Source organism: Diplotaxodon limnothrissa, linkage group LG18 (assembly GCF_057381915.1).
Source record: "Diplotaxodon limnothrissa isolate DT_005_m linkage group LG18, D_limnothrissa_male_GT1.1, whole genome shotgun sequence".
In the NCBI taxonomy this organism is placed as follows: domain Eukaryota; kingdom Metazoa; phylum Chordata; class Actinopteri; order Cichliformes; family Cichlidae; genus Diplotaxodon; species Diplotaxodon limnothrissa.
In genome coordinates this window covers 3,182,249-3,202,904 of record NC_140613.1, presented here as the reverse complement: position 1 = coordinate 3,202,904, position 20,656 = coordinate 3,182,249, and the positions used below count along the sequence as shown (strand labels likewise).

The following is a 20,656-nucleotide window of genomic DNA, read 5'->3' as shown; positions in this document are numbered from 1 at the left end:
GATAAATTGAAGTTTTCTGCAATTATGCCGTCATTTTGTGGTAACGTGAGGAGGGGTATCCTGAGGAGATACAGGCAGGTGCCTCGAACCGAGGCTGACGGAGCCTTCAGCTACAACCGCTCCTCAAACAGACGAGGCCTCGTGAGCTCCGGTAGGTCAAACTCGACCCCACGTTTGTTTTTTTTCTATTTAACCAACATTTCAAACTCTTCTGTTTAAAAAGTTTAATGATCATTAAACTTTTCTGAAGTAAAGAAAAATAAAGTACTAAACTAGATGAGAAGGACAAACGCGACGCTTCAGTTCAGTATAAAATTTTAATCACAGTCTGGTTGGTTTCTCATTAAAATGAGACACAGATATGAGACTCAATGTGACAAACGAGCAGAAAATCTCAGAGCAACAGTTTCAGAAATCTGAGTTTATCGTGCTTACCTCTGCAGCTCTGTGATCCTCCTGCTTTAGCTTCTTATTTTCACTTCACATAAAAATGCAAACCATAATATTTGATTAATCAAACACGTGCAGCTCTGTGCTGGGCTGGATATCAACCAAGAAAAATGATGTTAGTACTCAGGTGTTGCTCGGGGGCAAAGCAACTGTCTGATGACAAATCTCTACCCAACATGCAACTGTGATTAAAGCACGTGTTACAAGCTATTTAGACCCACTGCAGACAGAAGTGGATTCAGACGTTTAGTGGCGATTCATGCTTCGCTGCATGACTCCAGCGGTTTGTCAGGACGTGTTAACCAACGTCCGTCCGCCTTTGTGTTCGTCGCTGCAGGATGATGGATTCCATCCTCTGTAATGGCCTCTCCTCAGCCCGCTCACTTTGTTGTGCGTGTTTGTAATTTATTTGTGTGTTTGAACGACCACCACGGTCTCTCCGTCTGAAGCCCGCAGCAGTCGCGCAGCCTTCTCTGCAGCGCAATGCTTGAATTGATGCATCGCCTCTATTATGGCGCTGAAGTCACGATGCTCGAAACCAGAATTAGTTTTAATGTAATTTAAAGCTGCTGTCGTTCATTTTCTGCTGTTGGTGCCTCCATACAGACGAGCTGAGCGGGGCTGAAGGCGGTCCAGGAAACGCAGTGAGATGGTAAACTGATCAAAAAAGGATCACAGCTCAAAATACAAGGCGAAGAGGACCGAATGTTAAAGGAAGCATTAGAGCTGTCAAGAGACAGACGGCTTGGCAAAGAGGAAGCTGAGCACTGGAGCCCGGGTGCACTCGATTAGTCCAAAATTTGACCTCTGCCCCCTTTTCCTTGACCTCAGTGTAGTCAGGAGGTAGAGGAATACCGATGGTGCTCAGAGAATCTGACTGATGATACTTCACTCAGTTAGGAACCTTCCTCAGTGAAACTGACTTTTTAAATACACCCCTGAAGGTCTCTGAGGGCGGAGCTAGCGGGATTATATGATAACTGCACATGTGCCTTGAGCCTCTCTTTAAACTAGTCCTTTAAAGGTGGATGCATTTTCACCCTGAGCTGCTGCGGACGCTGGAATGAGAGGCGAGTTAACGAGGATGGAAACCGAAAGCTGTCACACCACCTCCCCCCTCTGCAGCGCCGTGTTTGGCCCGATCCATCTGCTGTCCCTGAACGCCTCGCGCAGGAGGAGCCGCGGCCTCCCAGGTGTTTCCACTTCATCCTCAACGTCTGCAAACACACAAACACACACGCTGTGTCTCTGCAAGAGCCCAGCATGTGCGCGTTTACATTCATGCGTCTTCACCTTTTCAAGTGTGAAGGCTGTAAATAAGCCGTGTATAAGATGACTGCAGCGAGAGGCACAAACGCGATGTTTAATCTGAAGAAGCTTCTGATTTTACTCATTCTAGAGGCCCAACTGTTGATGTGCAACACTGTGATGGACATGAAAGTCGTGTCAGCTGACGGTCACAATAACGAGGCCAAAACTTTGGTTAAGACATGAAAACAAAGATTTAAGTCAGAATTAGCAAAGCAGGGACGTGCACACGCTCATGGCTGTGAACAACGTGACTTTGTCAGAGTCTCTGTGTCGCGCTTACAGGTGTAGAGCGTCGGAGCTGAATTCCATTAAAGCCGACGAGTTGCACTAACAGACGGCCGCTCCCCCCGCCGCCCTAATGTGGCAGGCAATTGTAGGATCTGTAATGAATGCTTTAAAGTGGCGGCAGGTTGTTGATACAAGCCTTAATGAAGTTGGTAATCTGCAGGTTCCCCCGAGGACTGCTCTCTGGAGGTGTTGCAGTCACCTTCCATCTTATGAAGGGTGTCAGCAGCAGGGGCTCCTGGGAAATGATGTCCCAGGCCTGATCCCTGAAGTTAGTGTTCTGAGTCTGAGGAGGGAAGCGGAGGAATATGGAGAAAGTAGCATTTCTGCTTTTGTTTCCCATAATCTGCCTTTAAATGTTGGTATTCAGTGTAACAACTGAAAATAAAATTTAAAAAAATTAAATAAAATAAAAAAATGTTGGTATTTAGTCAATAAATGGATTAGAAACATCTTGGCAAAGTGTTATCCTGATGACACACCCACACCGCCACATCTGTCTCGCCGTCAGTCTGTGGAAACTTCTCCTTTTCAGGTTTTATCCATCCATCCATCCTTTCGCTTCCGCTTATCCTTTTCAGGGTCACGGGGGGCGCTGGAGCCTATCCCAGCTGTCATAGGGCGAGAGGCGGGGTACATCCTGGACAGGTCGCCAGTCTGTCACAGGGCTAACACACAGGGACAGACAACCATTCGCACTCACATTCACTCGCACATTCACACCTAGTGGCAATTTGGATTATCCAATTAACCTATCCCCACAAGTTGCATGTCTTTGGACGTTGGGAGGAAGCCGGAGTACCCGGAGAGAACCCACGCAAACACGGGGAGAACATGCAAACTCCACACAGAAAGGCCCCGGCCTGATGGTGGAATTTGCCACCGTGCTGCCCCCCCCCCCCCCTTTTTTTTTTCTTTCAGGTTTTATAGCACAGAAAATTAAAATTAAGGCAAAGTGTGAGAATGTGTTTTATTTACCTGTTTCTGGGAAAATGTTCCAACATCAGCAGCGTGAGGAGGCGTTGGTGCAGATGTTTTTGGAGCTGGATCTTCTGATGGTTGTGAGCCAGCTGCCCGCTCAAAGCATCGAGCTTGATTGATTTTTAAGAAATATCAATAAATGACGCCCGGCTTCATAAACTGTTTAAACGTTTCTTTGCAGCTGATGGATTTAAATTTAATTCTGGGAAGTGTTATTTGGTGTTTTGGACGATCATGTTTGGAGGATTTCTCTCCTTTCTTCTGATTCTCTGCATTTGGATTCAGCTTGAGCCAAATTTACATGCTGTTAATTCCTTAATTGATTTTTGGTGGTTTCCAATAGTTTTTCAAATTTAGTCTGAAGTAAAAAAAACAACAACAACTACTCCTGCTTAGTCTCTCAGAATTAAGGTCAAGGTCTAAATTGTTATATTTGTATTATTTTAACACAATGTTACAGAACTGCTAAACATTTTTACTGCTTCCATAAACACCTTGCATTTATTAAACCTTTACAAATGCAGTGCTGTGTGAAACTCTTAAGCCAGCACTTCTGTGGTGAAAAAGCACCAATGTCCAAATCAGAACTCTGGAGCCTCAAAGTTTGGGGAACTGCTGCTCTCAACCATTTGATCATTTCCAGGAAGGAAACAAAGCATAAAGAATGAGTGGTGGCTCGAGTGTGCACAGTGCTGTTGTCCTTCTCATTTCAGATGTTTAGAGTTGCTTCCCCTCGTACTAATGTTTTGCCTCATTGATCGACTGTCAGGGCAGCGCGGCGCTGCCGTGACCCCTCGGCTGTGGTCTGCTGCTCCTCTTAATGCAGAAACGCTGACATTTCACTGATGACACTTTGCACTGACGGTCGAGTTCATCAGTCAGGAAGAGCGTTCACAACTCTGTGTGCACGTGAAGTTTGAGGCCTGTCGGGACAGAAAGATGATAATGTTTCATGTTGCGTTAGGAGAATTACTGGATAATGTTAGGAAAGGACAAATTCTCACCTTGGATTTAACTGCTTAGAAAGAAATGGCCATAAAGTACGCAGTAGTTGAACACTGCATGAACTCGCCTGAGTCAGATGCCCCTCGTGAGGACTTCTTCGCCGCCGATCCTAGACTCTGATGACTCATCACTTTCGTATTGACTCCCGGCCTGCTGCTTGTAATGCTAATTCATGTTGGTCAATACGAGGTGACCTATCAGAGCCAGCTCCTGACTCCAGAGTAAGTTTGGATTGTCTCAGGCGCTCGTCCATGAGTCACAGGAGGAAACGTGAATGTGTTTTACAGTCAGGTTCCATCGATCCAATTGAAAGCTCCACATTTCGTCCTCAGCTACTCTGACTTAAAAGGGTTACAAGCTCCATTTCTTGCCCCCAGTTTTCTGTTGTCTGTGAGGCATGAAGACAGCTGCTAATTACAGAAAGTTGGAGGTCAGGCTTCACTGATGGCCATTTCTGTCTTCGTTGCAGGAGTTTGCGGCTGCTGTGGGCCGCTGAGGCCGAGGTACAAACGCCTGGTGGACAACATCTTCCCTGAGGACCCCAAAGTAAGTACCTGCAAACACATTACATGTTTGTTGTCTCCCCTATAGGACATTTAATCTAATCAAATACACAAAGACTGGACCCAGGTGTGACGTGACCTCCGCTGCATAAAATCTACCATTAATGTGAAAATGTTTTACATCCAGATTAGTAAAGTATCAGATTTTTACCTTAACACAGCTGAAACAGCGCTCCTAAAGACCTTTACTAACACTAGTTTGTGCATTCATGTGTGAGGCCACGTGTCAGATTTGTTCTACTGATCCTTTATCTGTTGCTCTGGGGAAGCTGCGAGGGTTTCCCAACATCCTCCGCTGTGTTTTTATGGACTGAGAAGTTTGTGTCCTGCTGGCATTTGATCAGAAATGCTGTGGTACAAAAGACAAAGGAAGCAGAAAACCTTCAGACTGAGTCTGTTAGACAGAAGTCTGTAGCTTCCTCAGTGTGTTAGCGCTGCGTCTGCTGCCCGGGTCTTATCACACCTTTGGGATTGCTGTGGAGACCCGGCGACACGCCCACCGACGAGCTTCATCGACACAACACGGAGATAATTGGTCGACCGCAGAGCCACGCATGAACGCTTCAGACTTTGATAATTCTGCCAGTTAAATGTGACGTGGCTTTGATAACCAGACCACCACAAGTTGTTCTCACCTGTTTGGTTCTTTGACGCGTGTTAATTAAAACGCCACATGTGTGTGTGGTTGGTCCGGTGCTCAGGGGAGGGATTTTTCTTTTTTTTTTCGCGTCCTCCCCACACGTCTTCTCAAGGACCTTTTGGTTTAAGCAAACATGTGCAGTGGGAAATCAAAATGCCTGAACGATCGAGACCTCGGCCAATTAATTATCTCTCACTGAGCGCCCGAGGGGTTGAAAGCACTCGGGGAACAGCCGGTCTCAAATTAACTCCCCCCTCTGGCCAGTCAGTACATACAGTATGTATACGTGTTGACTACAGTACAGCATTGAAGTCCTGAGGTTGAGCACTCTGATAGAGAAGAATCTGAATCCCTACACCGGAACGAGCTCTCGTTAGTTTTAACGAGGCAGAAATGGACCCTGAGTGAAGAGAGGGCCGTGAATACGCTGCAGTAATTGGACTTCAGTATGAATAATTTCTGATAATGTGCAGTTTCAGTCTCTATAATGTTTCTGAGCACTGATCTGTGGTGCTCATTCATTTGCATCCATGTCAGGGAAGCCAAATTAAACACACTCACAGTCCACTGGTTTTAATGTCAGTGCCACAAAATGAAGTTTAGGAAGTTAAAAGAAGGATTCAGATGACTTTGATCAACTGAAAGAGTCTGACTGGAACTTTGACAGATTGATTTTTGCCATTCGATGAACCTGCTGATAAGTGTTCGTTTTTTGTTCTGACAATGAGAAATTGAGATCATGGGTACGAGAGCTGGAAATGAGCTTCCTGTGAGTCTGGGTCCAGCTTTAGAGATGCAGGGTGAGGAGCTCAGAGTGGAGAACGTGCTGGAGAGATGATGTCTCCTGGCTGGCTTCTGAACGCCTCGGTCCTGCAAGAGCTGGAGGAGACAGCTGGGAATACCAGATACATGTTCAAGTTTTTAAATTCTTCATCTTTACATCTGATAGAATTCAATCCAACCTTTTTGATCGCCACATCGAGTCCAAGAGTTTTTAGTATTGTAAGAATATTCTTATTACTTTATTATAGTACCGCAGAAAATCTGTATCATCGATGAGCGATGGCTGCAAATAGCAATGAATATTTGGCTTCATCACATCGTGTGTAAAATAACACTGAAAAGCAAAATAGAATCAAAGTGATGTCGTCGAGTTTCGTGTTTCGTCCGATCAGCAAAATTCAAACATATTCAGCACAGAGTGCTGTGATGTCTTAAAAGGCACTGAGTTTATTTTCAATCATACGGGAAGATTGTGATGTGTTTTTAGTTAAAACTGCACTGATTTATAATTTGTGTTACGGCTCTGCTTTGGTATCGCCCTGCTTCATGTGCACGCATGAAAGCCAAGTGGACAGGACAGCATCAGTGACAACAGATAAACTCTTTTAAAAGAAGACGTGGGTTGCAAAGTGGCTTGCAGAGGCAGTAGTGGCTGTATGCAGGCTGAAGCAGCTTATATTTTAAGTGGACAGGTTCTTATGTAACTCTTTTCTACTCTGCTTGAGCACTCAAAGCATTTTATACAACACGTATCCTTCACCCAGTTTCACATATTTGCACAAGCACTTTTTTCTACGTCTAAATGTTTTTCGAACGTTCACGCTCTGAACGCTGCTGGAGTAACTCTGGGTTCAGGAAGCCTGCTCTACATGCGATGCTCTATATGACAAAGTGCATCATCTGATCCGTCAGTGCGTCAGTGTTGACAGAAGATAGTTTTAGCAGGCTTTGTTTAAATCCTCTGAATCCTGACTGCGTTGTTGTTTCCAGGATGGCCTCAGTAAGTCGGACATGGAGAAGCTCACCTTCTACGCCGTGTCGGCTCCAGAGAAACTGGACAGGATTGGAGCTTACCTGGCCGAGAAGCTGAGCAGAGACGTGGTGCGACACCGCTACGGGTGAGTGGTGTTTGACTTGTTAAGTCCCAAGCACCAGATAAATGTGTTTTATCCCAGAAAACCCTTCATCACCTCAAACAGCAAATGCTGTTAGCTTCAATTCATGATGCAGATTCAGTGAGATAGCAGGAGGAGAATAAGCTGCACAGTTCCTGTGAAACAGTGAGCTGCAAATGAATTTGCCAAAAAAATACTGGAAATCTGGAAATGACAAGAGAAAAAATTCTGAGGGAAAAATACCTGAGAATGTAGTGCGACGTAGCAAAGACACGTAAGGATGCTGAAAAACAGGATGAAAGCAGTCGCAGTCAGCCCGAGGTTCAGAAATACTAGGTGACATTTAAAAACAGAAAGTGAAGGAGACTGTCCAGCCACCTGTCATTAAAACTCATCAGAAGAAGTGCAGTGACATTAAAAGTCTCGTCCACTTCCATTTCTGCTCTGGAAAGTAATTAAAATGAGCTGAGAGACGGAACAAAGAACCTCCCTGAAGTATTTCTGAAAGAAGACTGTCAGCACTGAATCGATACAACCATTATAATGTCAGACTTTCTGTCTGAATGGGCTCTGATGTTGTTTCCCTGAGGATGACGGTCAGAGAGTAGACGCGTCTACCTTCTGCACGGCATCCACGCACCCTTACCGGACCGCTCATCACCCAGCAAGGCGACATGTTTGCATGCTCGGGTCTGTAACGTCAGCCTTCTCCTTCCAGGTGGAGCTGCTGTAAAGTTACATCATGCAATAATGTGCTCAGTGCACAGACACTTTCAACCCGACAGTGACCCACTCTTTTTGTGTATTTTGATCGAAACACATCTGCTGCACCGTCCTCTGTTCAGAACCAATCTCTCGTCTCCACCCTTTGCTGCTTCTGTTTTTAAATAGAGAAGAGCCTCAAAAAACTGTTCAGTTAGCACATTAGGAGGTAGTGGGTTAGGCAAGGTCTGGGTGTCTCTGCTTAGACCTCTCCCCCTATGACATACATCCGGAGTAGTGTTTCTGTAAACTTGCAGGTGTTGAAAAGCTCCTGTGTCATGAGTGTAAAGCTTATTGCTGTGTGCAGGAATGTGGTGATAGCCATGGAGGCTCTGGACCAGCTGCTGATGGCGTGTCACTCTCAGAGCATCAAACCCTTCGTGGAGAGTTTCCTGCACATGGTGGCCAAGCTGCTGGAGTCTAGAGAGCCAGACCTGCAGGTGCTGGGAACCAACTCGGTAAGACGAAAACACAGAAACACACACTCGAAGCCTTTTTTCTAGATGAAGGGAAAGGAGGAGAGCATGCAGAAATGTGTTGATAAAGACACTGTGAACTGTAACCTTAGTGAAGCCAATTGGTACAGCAGGTAATCCAGACTAATCTGTGGATTATGTAAAAGATGAATGTGTACAGATTTCCCTTAAATGAATGCTTTACAGCATCGGAAACCAAAACATCGTTTCTCAGAGAACTTTGCTTCCACTTGCACTTTCTTTCACTCTTTTAAAAAAACGCCTCCCAGGTGTTGTGCTCTGTCCACATTCCACAAATGGTCTTACAAAGAAGAAGCGTTAGCATGTCAGGTGACGCACAGCCTGTTTTGCATAGATAGGACAGTTGGTGTGCCTTCATCATGCATGCCAGCAGCATTTGAAGCTGCCGACGCTGCAGATGTTGGCTGGACAGAACTTCCCTTCACATGCTGTAAACTGCGTGCAATAAAAAGCTTCTGCTCTTCTCACTTTGAGCTTGATTATACTTTTAATCTCAGGCGGATACTCTCTTAGCAGCAACCAGGATTTTATTGTTGACTCTGCTTTATTCATACTTCGTATGTTTCCCATCACAGACTAACCCACAATCCTCCAGATTAAAGCCACAACAACGTTTTTGACACACACAAAAAAATAAGGTCATAAATCAAAGCAGGTCAAATACGTCAGTGGTTGATGTCGGCACTTTAATAGCTCATTTCACTTCTCCTCTCACAGAGGAAATTGTCGTGTAACACATCCCGTGAAAGACTCTAATTATTATTAGCTTCTAAGCCGCCAGCAAATGTCAGCCCCGTTTCTCCTTCTGTTTCTTCTGAAGGTGAACCCGAAGTTTTTCCCTTCATGCCGCCTCCTGTTCTGAGCCTGTCTGTCTCCATTGTTGGGGCTTCATCCGAGCAGGAAACCGAGCCCAAGGTTTAGATGTGAAAGCCTTTGCATTATTTATGTGTGGTATTTAGACTGACAGAAGAGAAGAGCAGTTAGCTGAATCGGGGGGCTGGAAGGTGCTCGCCCTCTTTAGGTGAGAGCCGTGTTAATTAAATTTTCCTTTACGGCGCCGGCTCCAAACGGAGACGTTTCGTTTAATGTCTCCGTTTGGTTTTGTGGCGCAGCTGAGCAAAACGGAGCTCCTTTGTTTGCTCTGTTGCCTAATTATCAGTTTAATGAGTTTGTTTGAGACGTCTGCAGAAAAGCACCAACACAGAGAGCTCAGCAAATTACAGCAATTTGGTCAAAAGACTGTTTGAAACCAGCTGGCCGGCCTCAGCGGAGCCTCAGCGGTGTCTAATTACTTTTAAACGTCACACTTTTAGTGCTTGTTGTTGCTGCTCAGCAACAAAACAGCTTTACAGTAGCTAAAGAACTTCATATCCTTCATGATACAAGCAAACAACAGGAGGTTAACTCCTAGAGTCCTAGAGGTGCTTATGTTGAATGTCTGTGCTTTAAAGCATCAAAATAAACTGCTATGAATTTTTGTCCATGACACGGAGTCATCGTGTTGAAGAGCAGAAGCTGAAGTAATTCTTCTACCAATTTTACCACAAAATGATGCAGTGAGTCAATCATACAAGTCATTAACGACACGTTACAATTTAAAACGCCAGGACTGGAAAAAGACGACTTCTTTAGAGGAAATGCCCCCTGGTGGTGAAAGTTAGTTACATAAGTGTCTTTAATCCTTTCCTCCATAAAGATGACGTTTGACAACCTCTCCTGTTCCCGCAACCTGGTGAACCAAACATCTGGTTCCACGTGTTGCCAGGTCTGTTGTTTAAATACAGACATCTGTGGTATCCACACAAACATCAGAATCTCAGCTCAAAACTCACAAAAATCATTTCTCCGACCGCAAAACAGAACAAAAAACAATTATAAGGCAGGTAACGATGTAAACACAAACGCATTCTATCTTCCAAAACTTAACAGCGAGAAAACTGTGAACAACTCAACGCCCCAGAGTGCTTCAAGAGCAGCTTCCCATCGGACATCGACATTTTCTGGTGCCAAATTACAAAATGTCTTGCTATGTCTGTACTACAACCTCTGTAACTTTGCAGATGTTGATTCATTCCACATGTTGATTTGTGGTTTTCTGCAGTTTTTGGTCAATTGCAGCATATTTTCAAAGTACAAAAAGAAAAGAAAAGAATCTTTCTGTTCCATACTCAGTTACTGTGACACAGTGGCATCTATTGTGATGCTTGTTTACCTTCATACTTCATACTCTTCATACCAAGATGGTTTACATGGAGTTTGTGATCGCAGAGAAACACTCAGTTCATGTTGGGCGCATCATTCTCGAGCAGGAACCACAGAAAGAGAGTTTTAATGAGTAGTTTGGACATGTCACTTTATAGCTCAATAAAGACGCGGTTTGACGACCATTGGAACAGATTCCAGGTTTTTCCAGGTGTAGCCCGAGTAAGTTGTATAGGCAGAGATCATCCACATTAACTTGTGACGTCATCTTATTCTAGAAACACGCCTGAAATATAACAGAAATTGCTCAGTTCAGAAAAGAGAAACAGGGATTTCCTCTAGTAGGCATCCAAGGGGCAAAGGGTTAGATTTAAAGATAAAAGACGGGCGGGGATGATATCATATCAAAATAGATGGAGTGTTAGCTGCAGACCTCAGTTTTTTTTCAAAGCCCCTCAAAAGCCAGCAAAACTGTTACTCTTACAAAACTTTGGACTTTGGAAAAAAAACTTGGAAAAGTAGTGAAGTTGGGCTCGTTGATACAATGACGACGACGGGAAGGAAGGCCGAAAATGGACCAAACTTCAGTCCAGACTATGTCTGAGATGATCCATCAACAGCTCGAGGTTGGTCACTGCTGTGTGATTTGGTTTAATCATTATGAAAAAAATCCCACATCCGCACTGAAACCTTAGTGGGCACAAAAGCGTTTCTTCAACGAATCATTCAAATATCGGTCTTCGGGAGCTCAGGGCTGTTTTTAAAACCTTGTGTTAAAACAAGCTGGAGAAGCAAAGAATGATGACTGAGTAGCTTTTAAGGAACAGTCCATTTTAGCTCCTCCCCCTTAGCTCTCCCTTGTAAACTGAAGGTGGGTGGGGCGTCCGTGCCTGATTGGCATATTAGGAATATCCACTCTTTATGACATCATGCAGAGCCAACAGTAGAAAAAAAAGTTGACCTTGTACTTTTGTACAAACGTGGGCCTCTTTATCTTCTGCTGTCTAATGTGAGCATCCAGCACTTGGCGAGGACATGTTTGTCAGACAATGAGGGAAAGCCCAATAAGTCCATTGCAAGTTAACTTTGGAAACATTCGGTTGACTAACGAGCCAAAACAAACCATCGTGGGGGGAGGTAGGTGATAAATCATCCTGTATATAAATAATACCAAAAAAGTTCCAATCAGTCTAACAGTGACATTTTCATTAAACCAAACAACATTTGTCACCTTTAATGTAATCATTTTCCTCCTACAGCCCCACTGGCTTTCCTATTTCTTACCGTGCCCAGTATAAATGTGTGTGACCGCTGTGTTCTGCTGCTGTCTGGCTGCCAGCCGTTCACGCTTTACAAATTCATCTCCCAGTTAACTTTATCACAAGAAATTGGCAAACTGTGACGGCTCGAAGTGGCGCTTCCTTCACTCCATCTCAATGGAAGAGGCGCTCATCAGTCCAGACTCAGACACCGAGTCAGACACACAGGGGAGTCCATGTGTCTGCGATCTAGAACCTGTGGAGCCAGATGTGAGATAGATGCAGTCTACAGCTTTATCCCAAAACCCAATTTTCCATGTTTAGATTTGTGTACAGTTTATGGATAGCAGAAAGTTTTGGTCAAGTTCAAAAACTATGTAGGAATAAGATTATTTTTATTTTCATTTCTCCAAAGTTTGAAGCATTTTGACACCTTGATACCTCCGAGACGCTCCGTAATCAGAGTCAACGTCTCTGGTTTATCGAATTCCATCTGTTGCTTTTCACTGCGGCCTTTGTTGTCCTTCTCCTCTTGTGATTTCACACGTTGCAAGCACTTCGCAGATGGCCAGAGAAGTATGAGCTCCGCTTCTAACAGACGAGCCTTCGTTAGTCAACAGTACAGCCTTTGTTTCTTCCTCTGTCGGAGCCTTTAAGTGAAGCTCAGACCCCAATTTGGGAAAAAAACCAACAGATTTACAAAAGTTAGATTTGGAAAAAAAAAAGATATTTTTTAGCAGATTAAAAAAAAATTGCACATCATGCAACATGATGGGTGTAAAATACAGAAAAGTAACTTTACAGTGCAAATAACATCAAAATAAACATTTTAACGTTCAGTAACCGCCAGCTGATCGCACGGTGAACTCTATTTTTGATGAGTAAACCCCCTGTCCAACAGTTACCGGGGCAAGGAGTTCTCCATCATCATCATCATCAGCTGAGTCAGGGCTCAGGAGGAAGCAGCCAGTTATGAATCTGTCTACAGCTCAAGACGTTCCCCCAAGTTGTCGTAAACTTCCTGTGAACTTTCTCGCGGGAATGATGCCGAAATGTCACGTTTGATGAGGTTACAGGAAATTGAATGCTATCAGGAAGTACAACACCTGTAAACTGCTTCAGGCGCACGATACATGAAAATGAGTCAGCCCTGTTATTACAGGTTATCATCACTTATAATCAGAGCCGCTGCCAAAGGGAATACACGCTAATAATTAGTTTAAGCTTCAGTATTCCACTTCCTGGCTTGAGTCGGCAAACATTCAGCCTCCTCCCACTCAGACTGTCAAGCTGACACTCCAGCAGGTTCACCAGTGAACTCTCAGCCCAGGCAATACATCGTCCCGATGACTAAATGTCAGACTTATGCACTAATGAATTAAAGACCCTAAAATCAGACGAGAGGCATCTCAAAACAGCACATATTCAACAAAACGTGGAGCATTTTTAATGCCACAAAGGACTTCAGACTCCTTTCTGTGAAGTTTGAGCTTGTCTGAGAGTTCTGTCATGGTTTTACAACAATGCAGTGTGCATAGTGTGTGGATATTAGAGAGTATACCCAAACTAAAGCCCTTCAGGATGTCTTTGTGTGACGTGCAAATTCAAGTTGTGACCAAAGCTTCTCCTTCTACCTCCTAAACACGACTGTAATTGGTCTGTAAGTGCCTACAGCTTGAATTTGCTCTTCTGCAGCAGCACAGCAGTACAGTACCGTAATCTGCTGAGGGGAAGCCACTCTCCTGTGCGCCAGCTGCCGGCATAGCTCCTTCCATCTGAGCCATTACCCCCAGGAGAGGTTAGGTACAAAATGGGAGGAAATTACCGGTAGAACGGAGTGGTTTTTGCCACTGACGCTGAACTGTGCTGACGCAATTTGTCGTAGTGGACAATGACAGGTTGGTGAGAGAGGCTCCTCGAGTGCAGCCGGCTGAGCCGGGAGGAGGAGGCCTCTCTGGAGGACACTCGAGGCTCGTTTGGAGGGAGAAGATTACAGGCTGGGCCGGGTGGGGGAGGTGGTTCTTTTTTTTTTTTTTTTTTTTTTTGGCCTGTCCCGTTTGGCTCTTTTGCCATCAGAATTGTTGTCTAAAGGCAAAGAAAGATGCCCAACGGATTTACTTTACCAAACTGACCATCCCAGCCTTGCCGTAATGGTCCATTTGATTCACCTTTTATTGTTTATTTTATTTTCACTTACTGAATACGGGACAGACTTGACTGGGGGAAAGAAGGGGAGAAAGAAAGAGGGAAAGAGAAACAGCTGAGAAGAGGGACGGGGGAGAAGGGCAAAAGACAAAAACCAACAGAATGGGCAGGAAAAAAAATGCATATATCAATCACCTGGATCACCTGCTGAGAAAGAAAAAAGAAAGCAAGCAGAAGAGAACAAGAGTAATAGAATAAACAACATCACAATGATATATGGGGAATATGACAGTAAATACTAAATGTTAAACATTATTGTGCAGCACATAAGATCAACAGAACACAGTGTGCTTTGAGGTAGGAGCCAAAAAGGGTGTAGTTTGTGGGTGTGATCACCCGTGTGTACACCTGTGAGCATGGACGCGCTTGTTTTTTGTTTTTTTAAAAGGTTCCTTCATGTAATAATCTGCTAGAGGGTGTGGGGGGGCCACAGCCCCATCCTCCAGGGCGTGAAGCAGGTGTGGAGGAGATCAAAACTCCAGACATCCAGAGGCCCCCAGAACACAAGAGACCAAGGAAGACCAACAGAGGGGCAGCCGCGCCACTGTCCCGGAAAGAGCTGAGGAGAGTCCCAGATGAGGGCTCACTCAGCAGCCGCGGAGCAGAAGCCAGGGGGAGTTGCAGTGACGCGCCCGTGAGCTCCGCCGGCAGCCAGCTGCGCCTGAGTGACCGAGCCCCAGGCCGAGAGGCCGGGGGCACCCCACCTCCGAAGTGGCCCGAGCGAGCCCCAGGCTCCAGGCCCCGATAAGCGGCCGCCAAGGAGTGGGAGGTGGTTCTAATAGTTATTGTCATTGTCACACTGGCTCCAAAATTAATTAGTGTGCAGGAATGTGACGGTGCTTTGGCTCACAGGAAATGCTCTGACATGTTATCAGTGTTGTGATCGAGGGATTTTTTTTTTCTTTGTATCTGTTGTTGAGGTGAAAGGTCAAACATTTATCAGCTTCCCATTTTTAGGACTTCAGGTTCCTGCATAAATGGACAATATATAAAACATGGCTGTCCTGCATTGGTTAGCAAAGCCTGTACCTGAGTGTTTTTACGGTTGACAGGTTGGTGTTTTGAAACTGGATTAGATGGGCGTGGACTCATCAGCTGACGTGTGATTGGCTGATAATCTGTTAGACAAAAATTTATTTAATGTTGTTTAAAGTAAGAAACAACAGCTCGAGACTGTGAATTAATCAGGAAGTACTTACTGAGGTCACAGGGCCATTTCCCCCACAGAGTTATTTAATTGTCTTTTTGCAAGCAGAGGAGGCTTCACTTTACAGGCCTGGAAGCTTTTTGAGAATATTTTTTTACTCTAATGTGGACACCTCGAGGAGTGCACCATTCACTAATTCTAATTATTATTATTTATTAATAGTACAGTTACTACTTTTCAGAATTTCACAGAGCCTGTGTTCACTGTGTTCACACAGAAAATTCAGGCTGATGAATGTTTGCTGATTCTTCCTCTGCTCTCTGCAGTTCGTGAAGTTTGCCAACATCGAGGAGGACACACCTTCCTACCATCGCCGCTACGATTTCTTTGTCTCTCAGTTCAGCGCCATGTGCCACTCTACTCACGAAGACCAAGAGACCAGAACCAGGTACAGTCCAAACTCAGACATTTCAAACAGACCCTCTAATGACAAGTATACTATATTTCAGGGTTTTTTCATCTTGAAAAACCTGAATAAATTAATATTAATTAATTTAATAATAATTAATTTTTTAAGCATTAAACTACACAAAATGCTGGATTAAGCAACAATATACAGGTTAAAACTTCTATATGGAAACAAACTGAAATCTCTTTTAGAAAAATTGTCACAAGGTTCAGTGAACATTTCAAAAAGTAGAGTTTTCTCATGGTTCAGGATTTACCCACAAAAACTGACTGCTACACAATATCAGGACATCCTCTAACTTTTTAGCAGGTTTTAATTTTGTTTGTCCTCATGATTTTGTTTTTATCTTCCTTTTAGTTTTATATCTTATGTGAAGTACTTTGTACTTTTTTCTGTGATAATATGTTTTAGCTCTTTCTTTTTGACAGTGATAATGGGCTGGTTTAACTTTTCTGACCCTCTGCCATCAGCTTTTAGATTTATTTCATCTTCCCTTCACAGCATTGTTCGTGGAGTCCCACAGGGTTCAATTTTGGGCCTCCAGTTGTTCTTCAAAAACATGCATGCATTAGAAAAAATGGTTTAACTACTACAACTATAACAAATGTGATATAAAATTCCTTGTTTTCACCATGCATGGTGTGTGTGTTCATGTTTTAAGCTCTAATGGAGCCCAAAGGTTTGAGGAATTGCAGTTTTTTGCTTCCCGTGACTTCATTTTTCAACCCTGGAGGTTTCTCCTGGTTACTCCAAGTCATCAGGAAATGTTAATGACCCAGATTTATGTTTAACCAGATATTATTATAAGAACTTGTCGAAAAAGACGACCAGAGGACTCGAGTAAGGCTGCTGTTTATACCAAGAAGAACAAACACATTCATTATGTCACGTTCTTTCTCTTTATTCTCACATCACATTTTAAAGACTTCCACAATAGTGCTGGGCGATATGACGATATATATCGTGTGGACGATAGAAAAGTGTCTATCGTGACATTTGTCTTCTATCGTTTCTAACCTAACTTTATAAATTATTACATAAAATATATAATTAACCCTTTACAACCGGTCGGAGCAGGCGCACTCCGTTTTACCTAACTGTTTTTAAATCCCCGTAGAACTGGAACCACGTAAGCTAGCGCAATATTTTTTTTATGCATGTGAAACCATTGGAGTTGTACTTACATCTAATGCCATTAGCTTTCCCTAGGTCACGGTTTCCTTCCACATATAGCTTTGCAAAAATTGCAAGAAGTGCAAGAAGCACTTAAAGCAACAAAAAGATAATATTCCAGAAACACACTTTGCCGATGTTCAATAACACTTCCTACGTTGGCATATACGCCAGCGTGAACTATCGCATGTCCGCCATTACCTGCCCGAAACCGGAAGTGACGTCATTTTCGCGAAAGGGCCTTATAAGCCTATGTTGTTTTTTTGTTTTTTTTTAAAAGTCATGTTTGACTTGGAAATGGTTTGTTTTGATGCATTATAATATTTTCATTTTTCCTGTAGTATATAAAAATTAGTGTATCTCAAAAATAAAACTATGAAGACACTCAAAATAAATTTCTCGTGGTTGGAAATTATTTTGTGCAACCTTTTTTACAGTTTTGACGGATAAACCTCTTAAATTTTTCTTACTAGAAATATATGTAAAAAACCCAAAATGTTTTTCAATTTTTTTGTAGTTTATTGCACTACAATTGTTTGCAATTTATGTAGTTACTATGGACTTAATGCATACATATATTAAAATTTGGGCTATAACAGTTGTATTGATATATGGAAACTTGAAATGCTCCCACAAATGGCACTACAGCATGTAAAAACATAAAGATAAGCTCTAGCGGCCTTGGTTCTATGGTAGGTCTTAATAAAGGGTTAAATAGCCTGTGGCAAATATATTAGTGTTGTCTTCTCACTATACATGCTCTTAACTTTATGCAAGAGAAAATAAAGTATAAAAAAATGATATTTTTCGCAAAGAAACTCCGTCTTGTGGTTTGCTAGCTGGTGCTGCTGTACGTGCACCCAGATTTGCGACATGCTTTACGGTAACTCAAAACAAAGACTGCACCCTCGGCACTTGCTGTTTACAGACTGCGTACTTTCTAGATGACCACAGGTCAGGTGGTATATTGTGATATAAAATAATTCATATCGTGATAAATATTTTTTCCATATCGCCCAGCACTACTCCACAACTCAACTGTTGTTTGTTGCACTCAGGAGAGGCTGAATAATCCTAAATTTAAAATATAACCATTGATTCTCAATCAAAGTTATAATTTTACTCCCCTGGAGCAGTCTGAGTTAGTGATTGGTTTCCTTTTTGTGTTCAGGCCGATTCACTCGAAGCTGCTTTTTTGGACCAAATTAAAATCTGGAAGCAGCGAGCTTTACTTCTAAAATCTGGGCTTCATGCCGCAACATCATTTTGGAGTATTATGAAGACATGTCATGGTGCTCCTCCACCGCTGAAAATTTCATGAACGACCTCTTTCAAGCCAGCGAGGAAACATGCTTCAGCCAAAAGAGGGGCGGAAATAAAATCCCCACCAGGGCCGCCCTCACCCCCACTAGAATCCAGCGAATAAAGAATTAGAAATACGTCTGACTGATTTAGATTTTCGGGCCTTCTTCTGAGAGGGCGGGGCTTGGTAACACCACCACAGGAAAGCATTGCTCCACCGGCCAGGTTGAAATATAAGGATCTGAAATGATGATGATGGAATGATGTGTTGGGAAGGCTCTGCATAAATGAGGCTACAGAGAAAGGAGCGTACCTGCCTGCATTGCTTCCAGCATCAGGAGCTCATTCTTCCCTCCACAGCAACAACTTCACTCACAGTAATGAGAGAATACAGCAGGATACTGATTTGTCCCGTTTGGCTTTTAGCCGTCTTTAATCTTTAACGTGGATTTAATATTCTTTTATCTTTCAGAAACGTTTTTATTGTGTAATAAAGCAGAAATCACAGGGATGTTTATGAGGCCTTTAAATGAGTAATATTTTATGGCAGCATCACTAAAAACAACAAAAATAACTTTGCTTGAACCTGACAGGTGGTAGTCTGACAGTTTATTCCTCAGATTATATCTCGACACCTAAAGCTCCCTCAGTTATTTGCTGGTGAAGGTGTTATGTAGGAAACATTAGCAGTTTTATTAGGTGATGATTTGTTGAAACAAAGATGCAGCACAGAGAGGAAAATGGCTGGTTGAGAGTAATCACTCACAGTCAGCAGTCTTTCGAGACGAGAGAAGAATATATAATGTTGCAAGCCCACAGGATTTGGAGCTGAGGAGAATAATAAACAGTCGAGCAAGCCGCGTGCAGTTCAGAAATATAAAGTCTTAAAAGAAACAAGCAGGAGCTGCAAGTAGGGAGAAAAAAGTCAACGCCGATCCACAGACTGTATATAAAAGACAGATGTAGTCCACGTGATGTTGCTCTGTGTTTTACGACGTCTCGCTGTGAAGCCTCAAGCTGAGTCTTTTTGTGCCTTTTGAAAAGGGGATCTGACAAGTAAGGCTTACGTAAGCTTACGATGTAGCTAATGCAAAAACTTAAAGCTGCACTCTTTCCAATGACTCTAATAAAAATACTGCAGTGCAGATTCAGGCCGACACCTTCCAAACTAGCAAGGTGTAAAGACTTTGATGGACCACAAAACATAAAAGACTATAAATACAATAAACGCAAACAAAAAGAAAAACATTTCTGATTAAACCATGAAAGAACTCGACTCCACCAACCTAAGAAACGAAGCTAATTTCTTAGTTTCAGGTTGAGGGAAGGATTACATCCGTTTTCAGACGCTATCCGGGTCCAGGTCATGCGGGCAGCAGTCTTGCCTGAGATGCCCAGCATTGGAAATGCCTGAAACACCTCAGCTACGAGGTGTCCAGGAGTCGTCCTGGTTAGATGCTCAGTCTCAGGAGCTCTACTCCGAGTTCTTCCTGAATGACAGAGCTCCTCAGCCCCGTCTTTAAGGGAGAGCGCAGGCACCCTTGTGAGGAAGTCCTTTTCCATCACTTGTATGTTCGATCTCACTACACAGAGCTCATTGTTCATTGGTGAGGATAGGAATGTCATACCATGAATTGGGGGCTTGTCCGGGATTTGAACCCGGGACCTCTCACACCCCTAGCTAGAATCACAGCCCTAGACTTTACCACAATAGAAGGTAAAACATCCACATTACTCTCTCCATCAGTGTCCCGCTGTGTCCTCGCCTCATTCATGAACACGACGCAGAGATTTACATTTTAAAAAGAGGCAGACGTCAGGCACTCGCATTTTTACTGTGAAACTGAGAAACTGTCTGCTTGCGATCTTTATTGTAAGTAGGGTAAAAAATAACTGGTTTGGCAGCGGCGGTGAGGTTGTGACACCACACAGCACGTTAGAAGATGCTTTCCCCGCCGGGGCGCTCGCCCTCTGCATTAAAACAATACCTGGAGACTTCTGTCTCATTCACTGTGAAGATAACTTCCCTCCTCCAGAGTTTCTGAAATCTCACTGCAGCAGCTGAGACCTCTCCGAGCGACGAGGTGTCTGCACGTATTCGTGCATAAAAAGCCTCTTTTATCTCCATTTGTATGTATGAGGGTGTGTGCGTGCTGCAGGTTGGTTGAGGGTGGGTGGTGCGGTGAGAGCCAGGGGATGCTGGGATTGTTTTTGAGTGCGCTCTATACCTTGCCGCCACCGCTGAGCTATAAACGGTTTGATTTCTGACGCTGCTTCTTTTTTTTTTTCCTCAGTGTTTTATTATTCCACTCAGCAGTGTCGGCTGTAGGTGGAGAGGAATTCCCAAATAGGATTTCTGTGGCAGTGATTAGATTAGCTCTCAGGCGAGGTCATCAGTGCTGTTCTTTGTGTTATTGCTCATGGAGTTATCCGTGTCCAAAAACGAAATAGTAAAAGGTGAAGTCGGCCTCACTTTGCTCCTGAACATTTCTGCTGTGCAGGCTGCT

The 20,656-nt window shown here is 43.6% G+C and overlaps 1 protein-coding gene across 2 annotated transcripts in view; it reads left to right on the top strand.

The window, feature by feature from the left end:
• Positions 1-20,656, top strand: part of efr3a (EFR3 homolog A (S. cerevisiae)) — a 111,376-nt gene that overhangs the window by 35,827 nt on the left and 54,893 nt on the right. For both annotated transcript variants that reach the window (XM_085376987.1, XM_085376988.1), the window contains exons 3-6: positions 4,502-4,578; positions 7,009-7,136; positions 8,203-8,353; positions 15,532-15,653. In XM_085376987.1, coding sequence (XP_085233113.1) covers positions 4,502-4,578; positions 7,009-7,136; positions 8,203-8,353; positions 15,532-15,653 — 478 coding nt within the window. The remainder of the gene's footprint in view (positions 1-4,501; positions 4,579-7,008; positions 7,137-8,202; positions 8,354-15,531; positions 15,654-20,656) is intronic.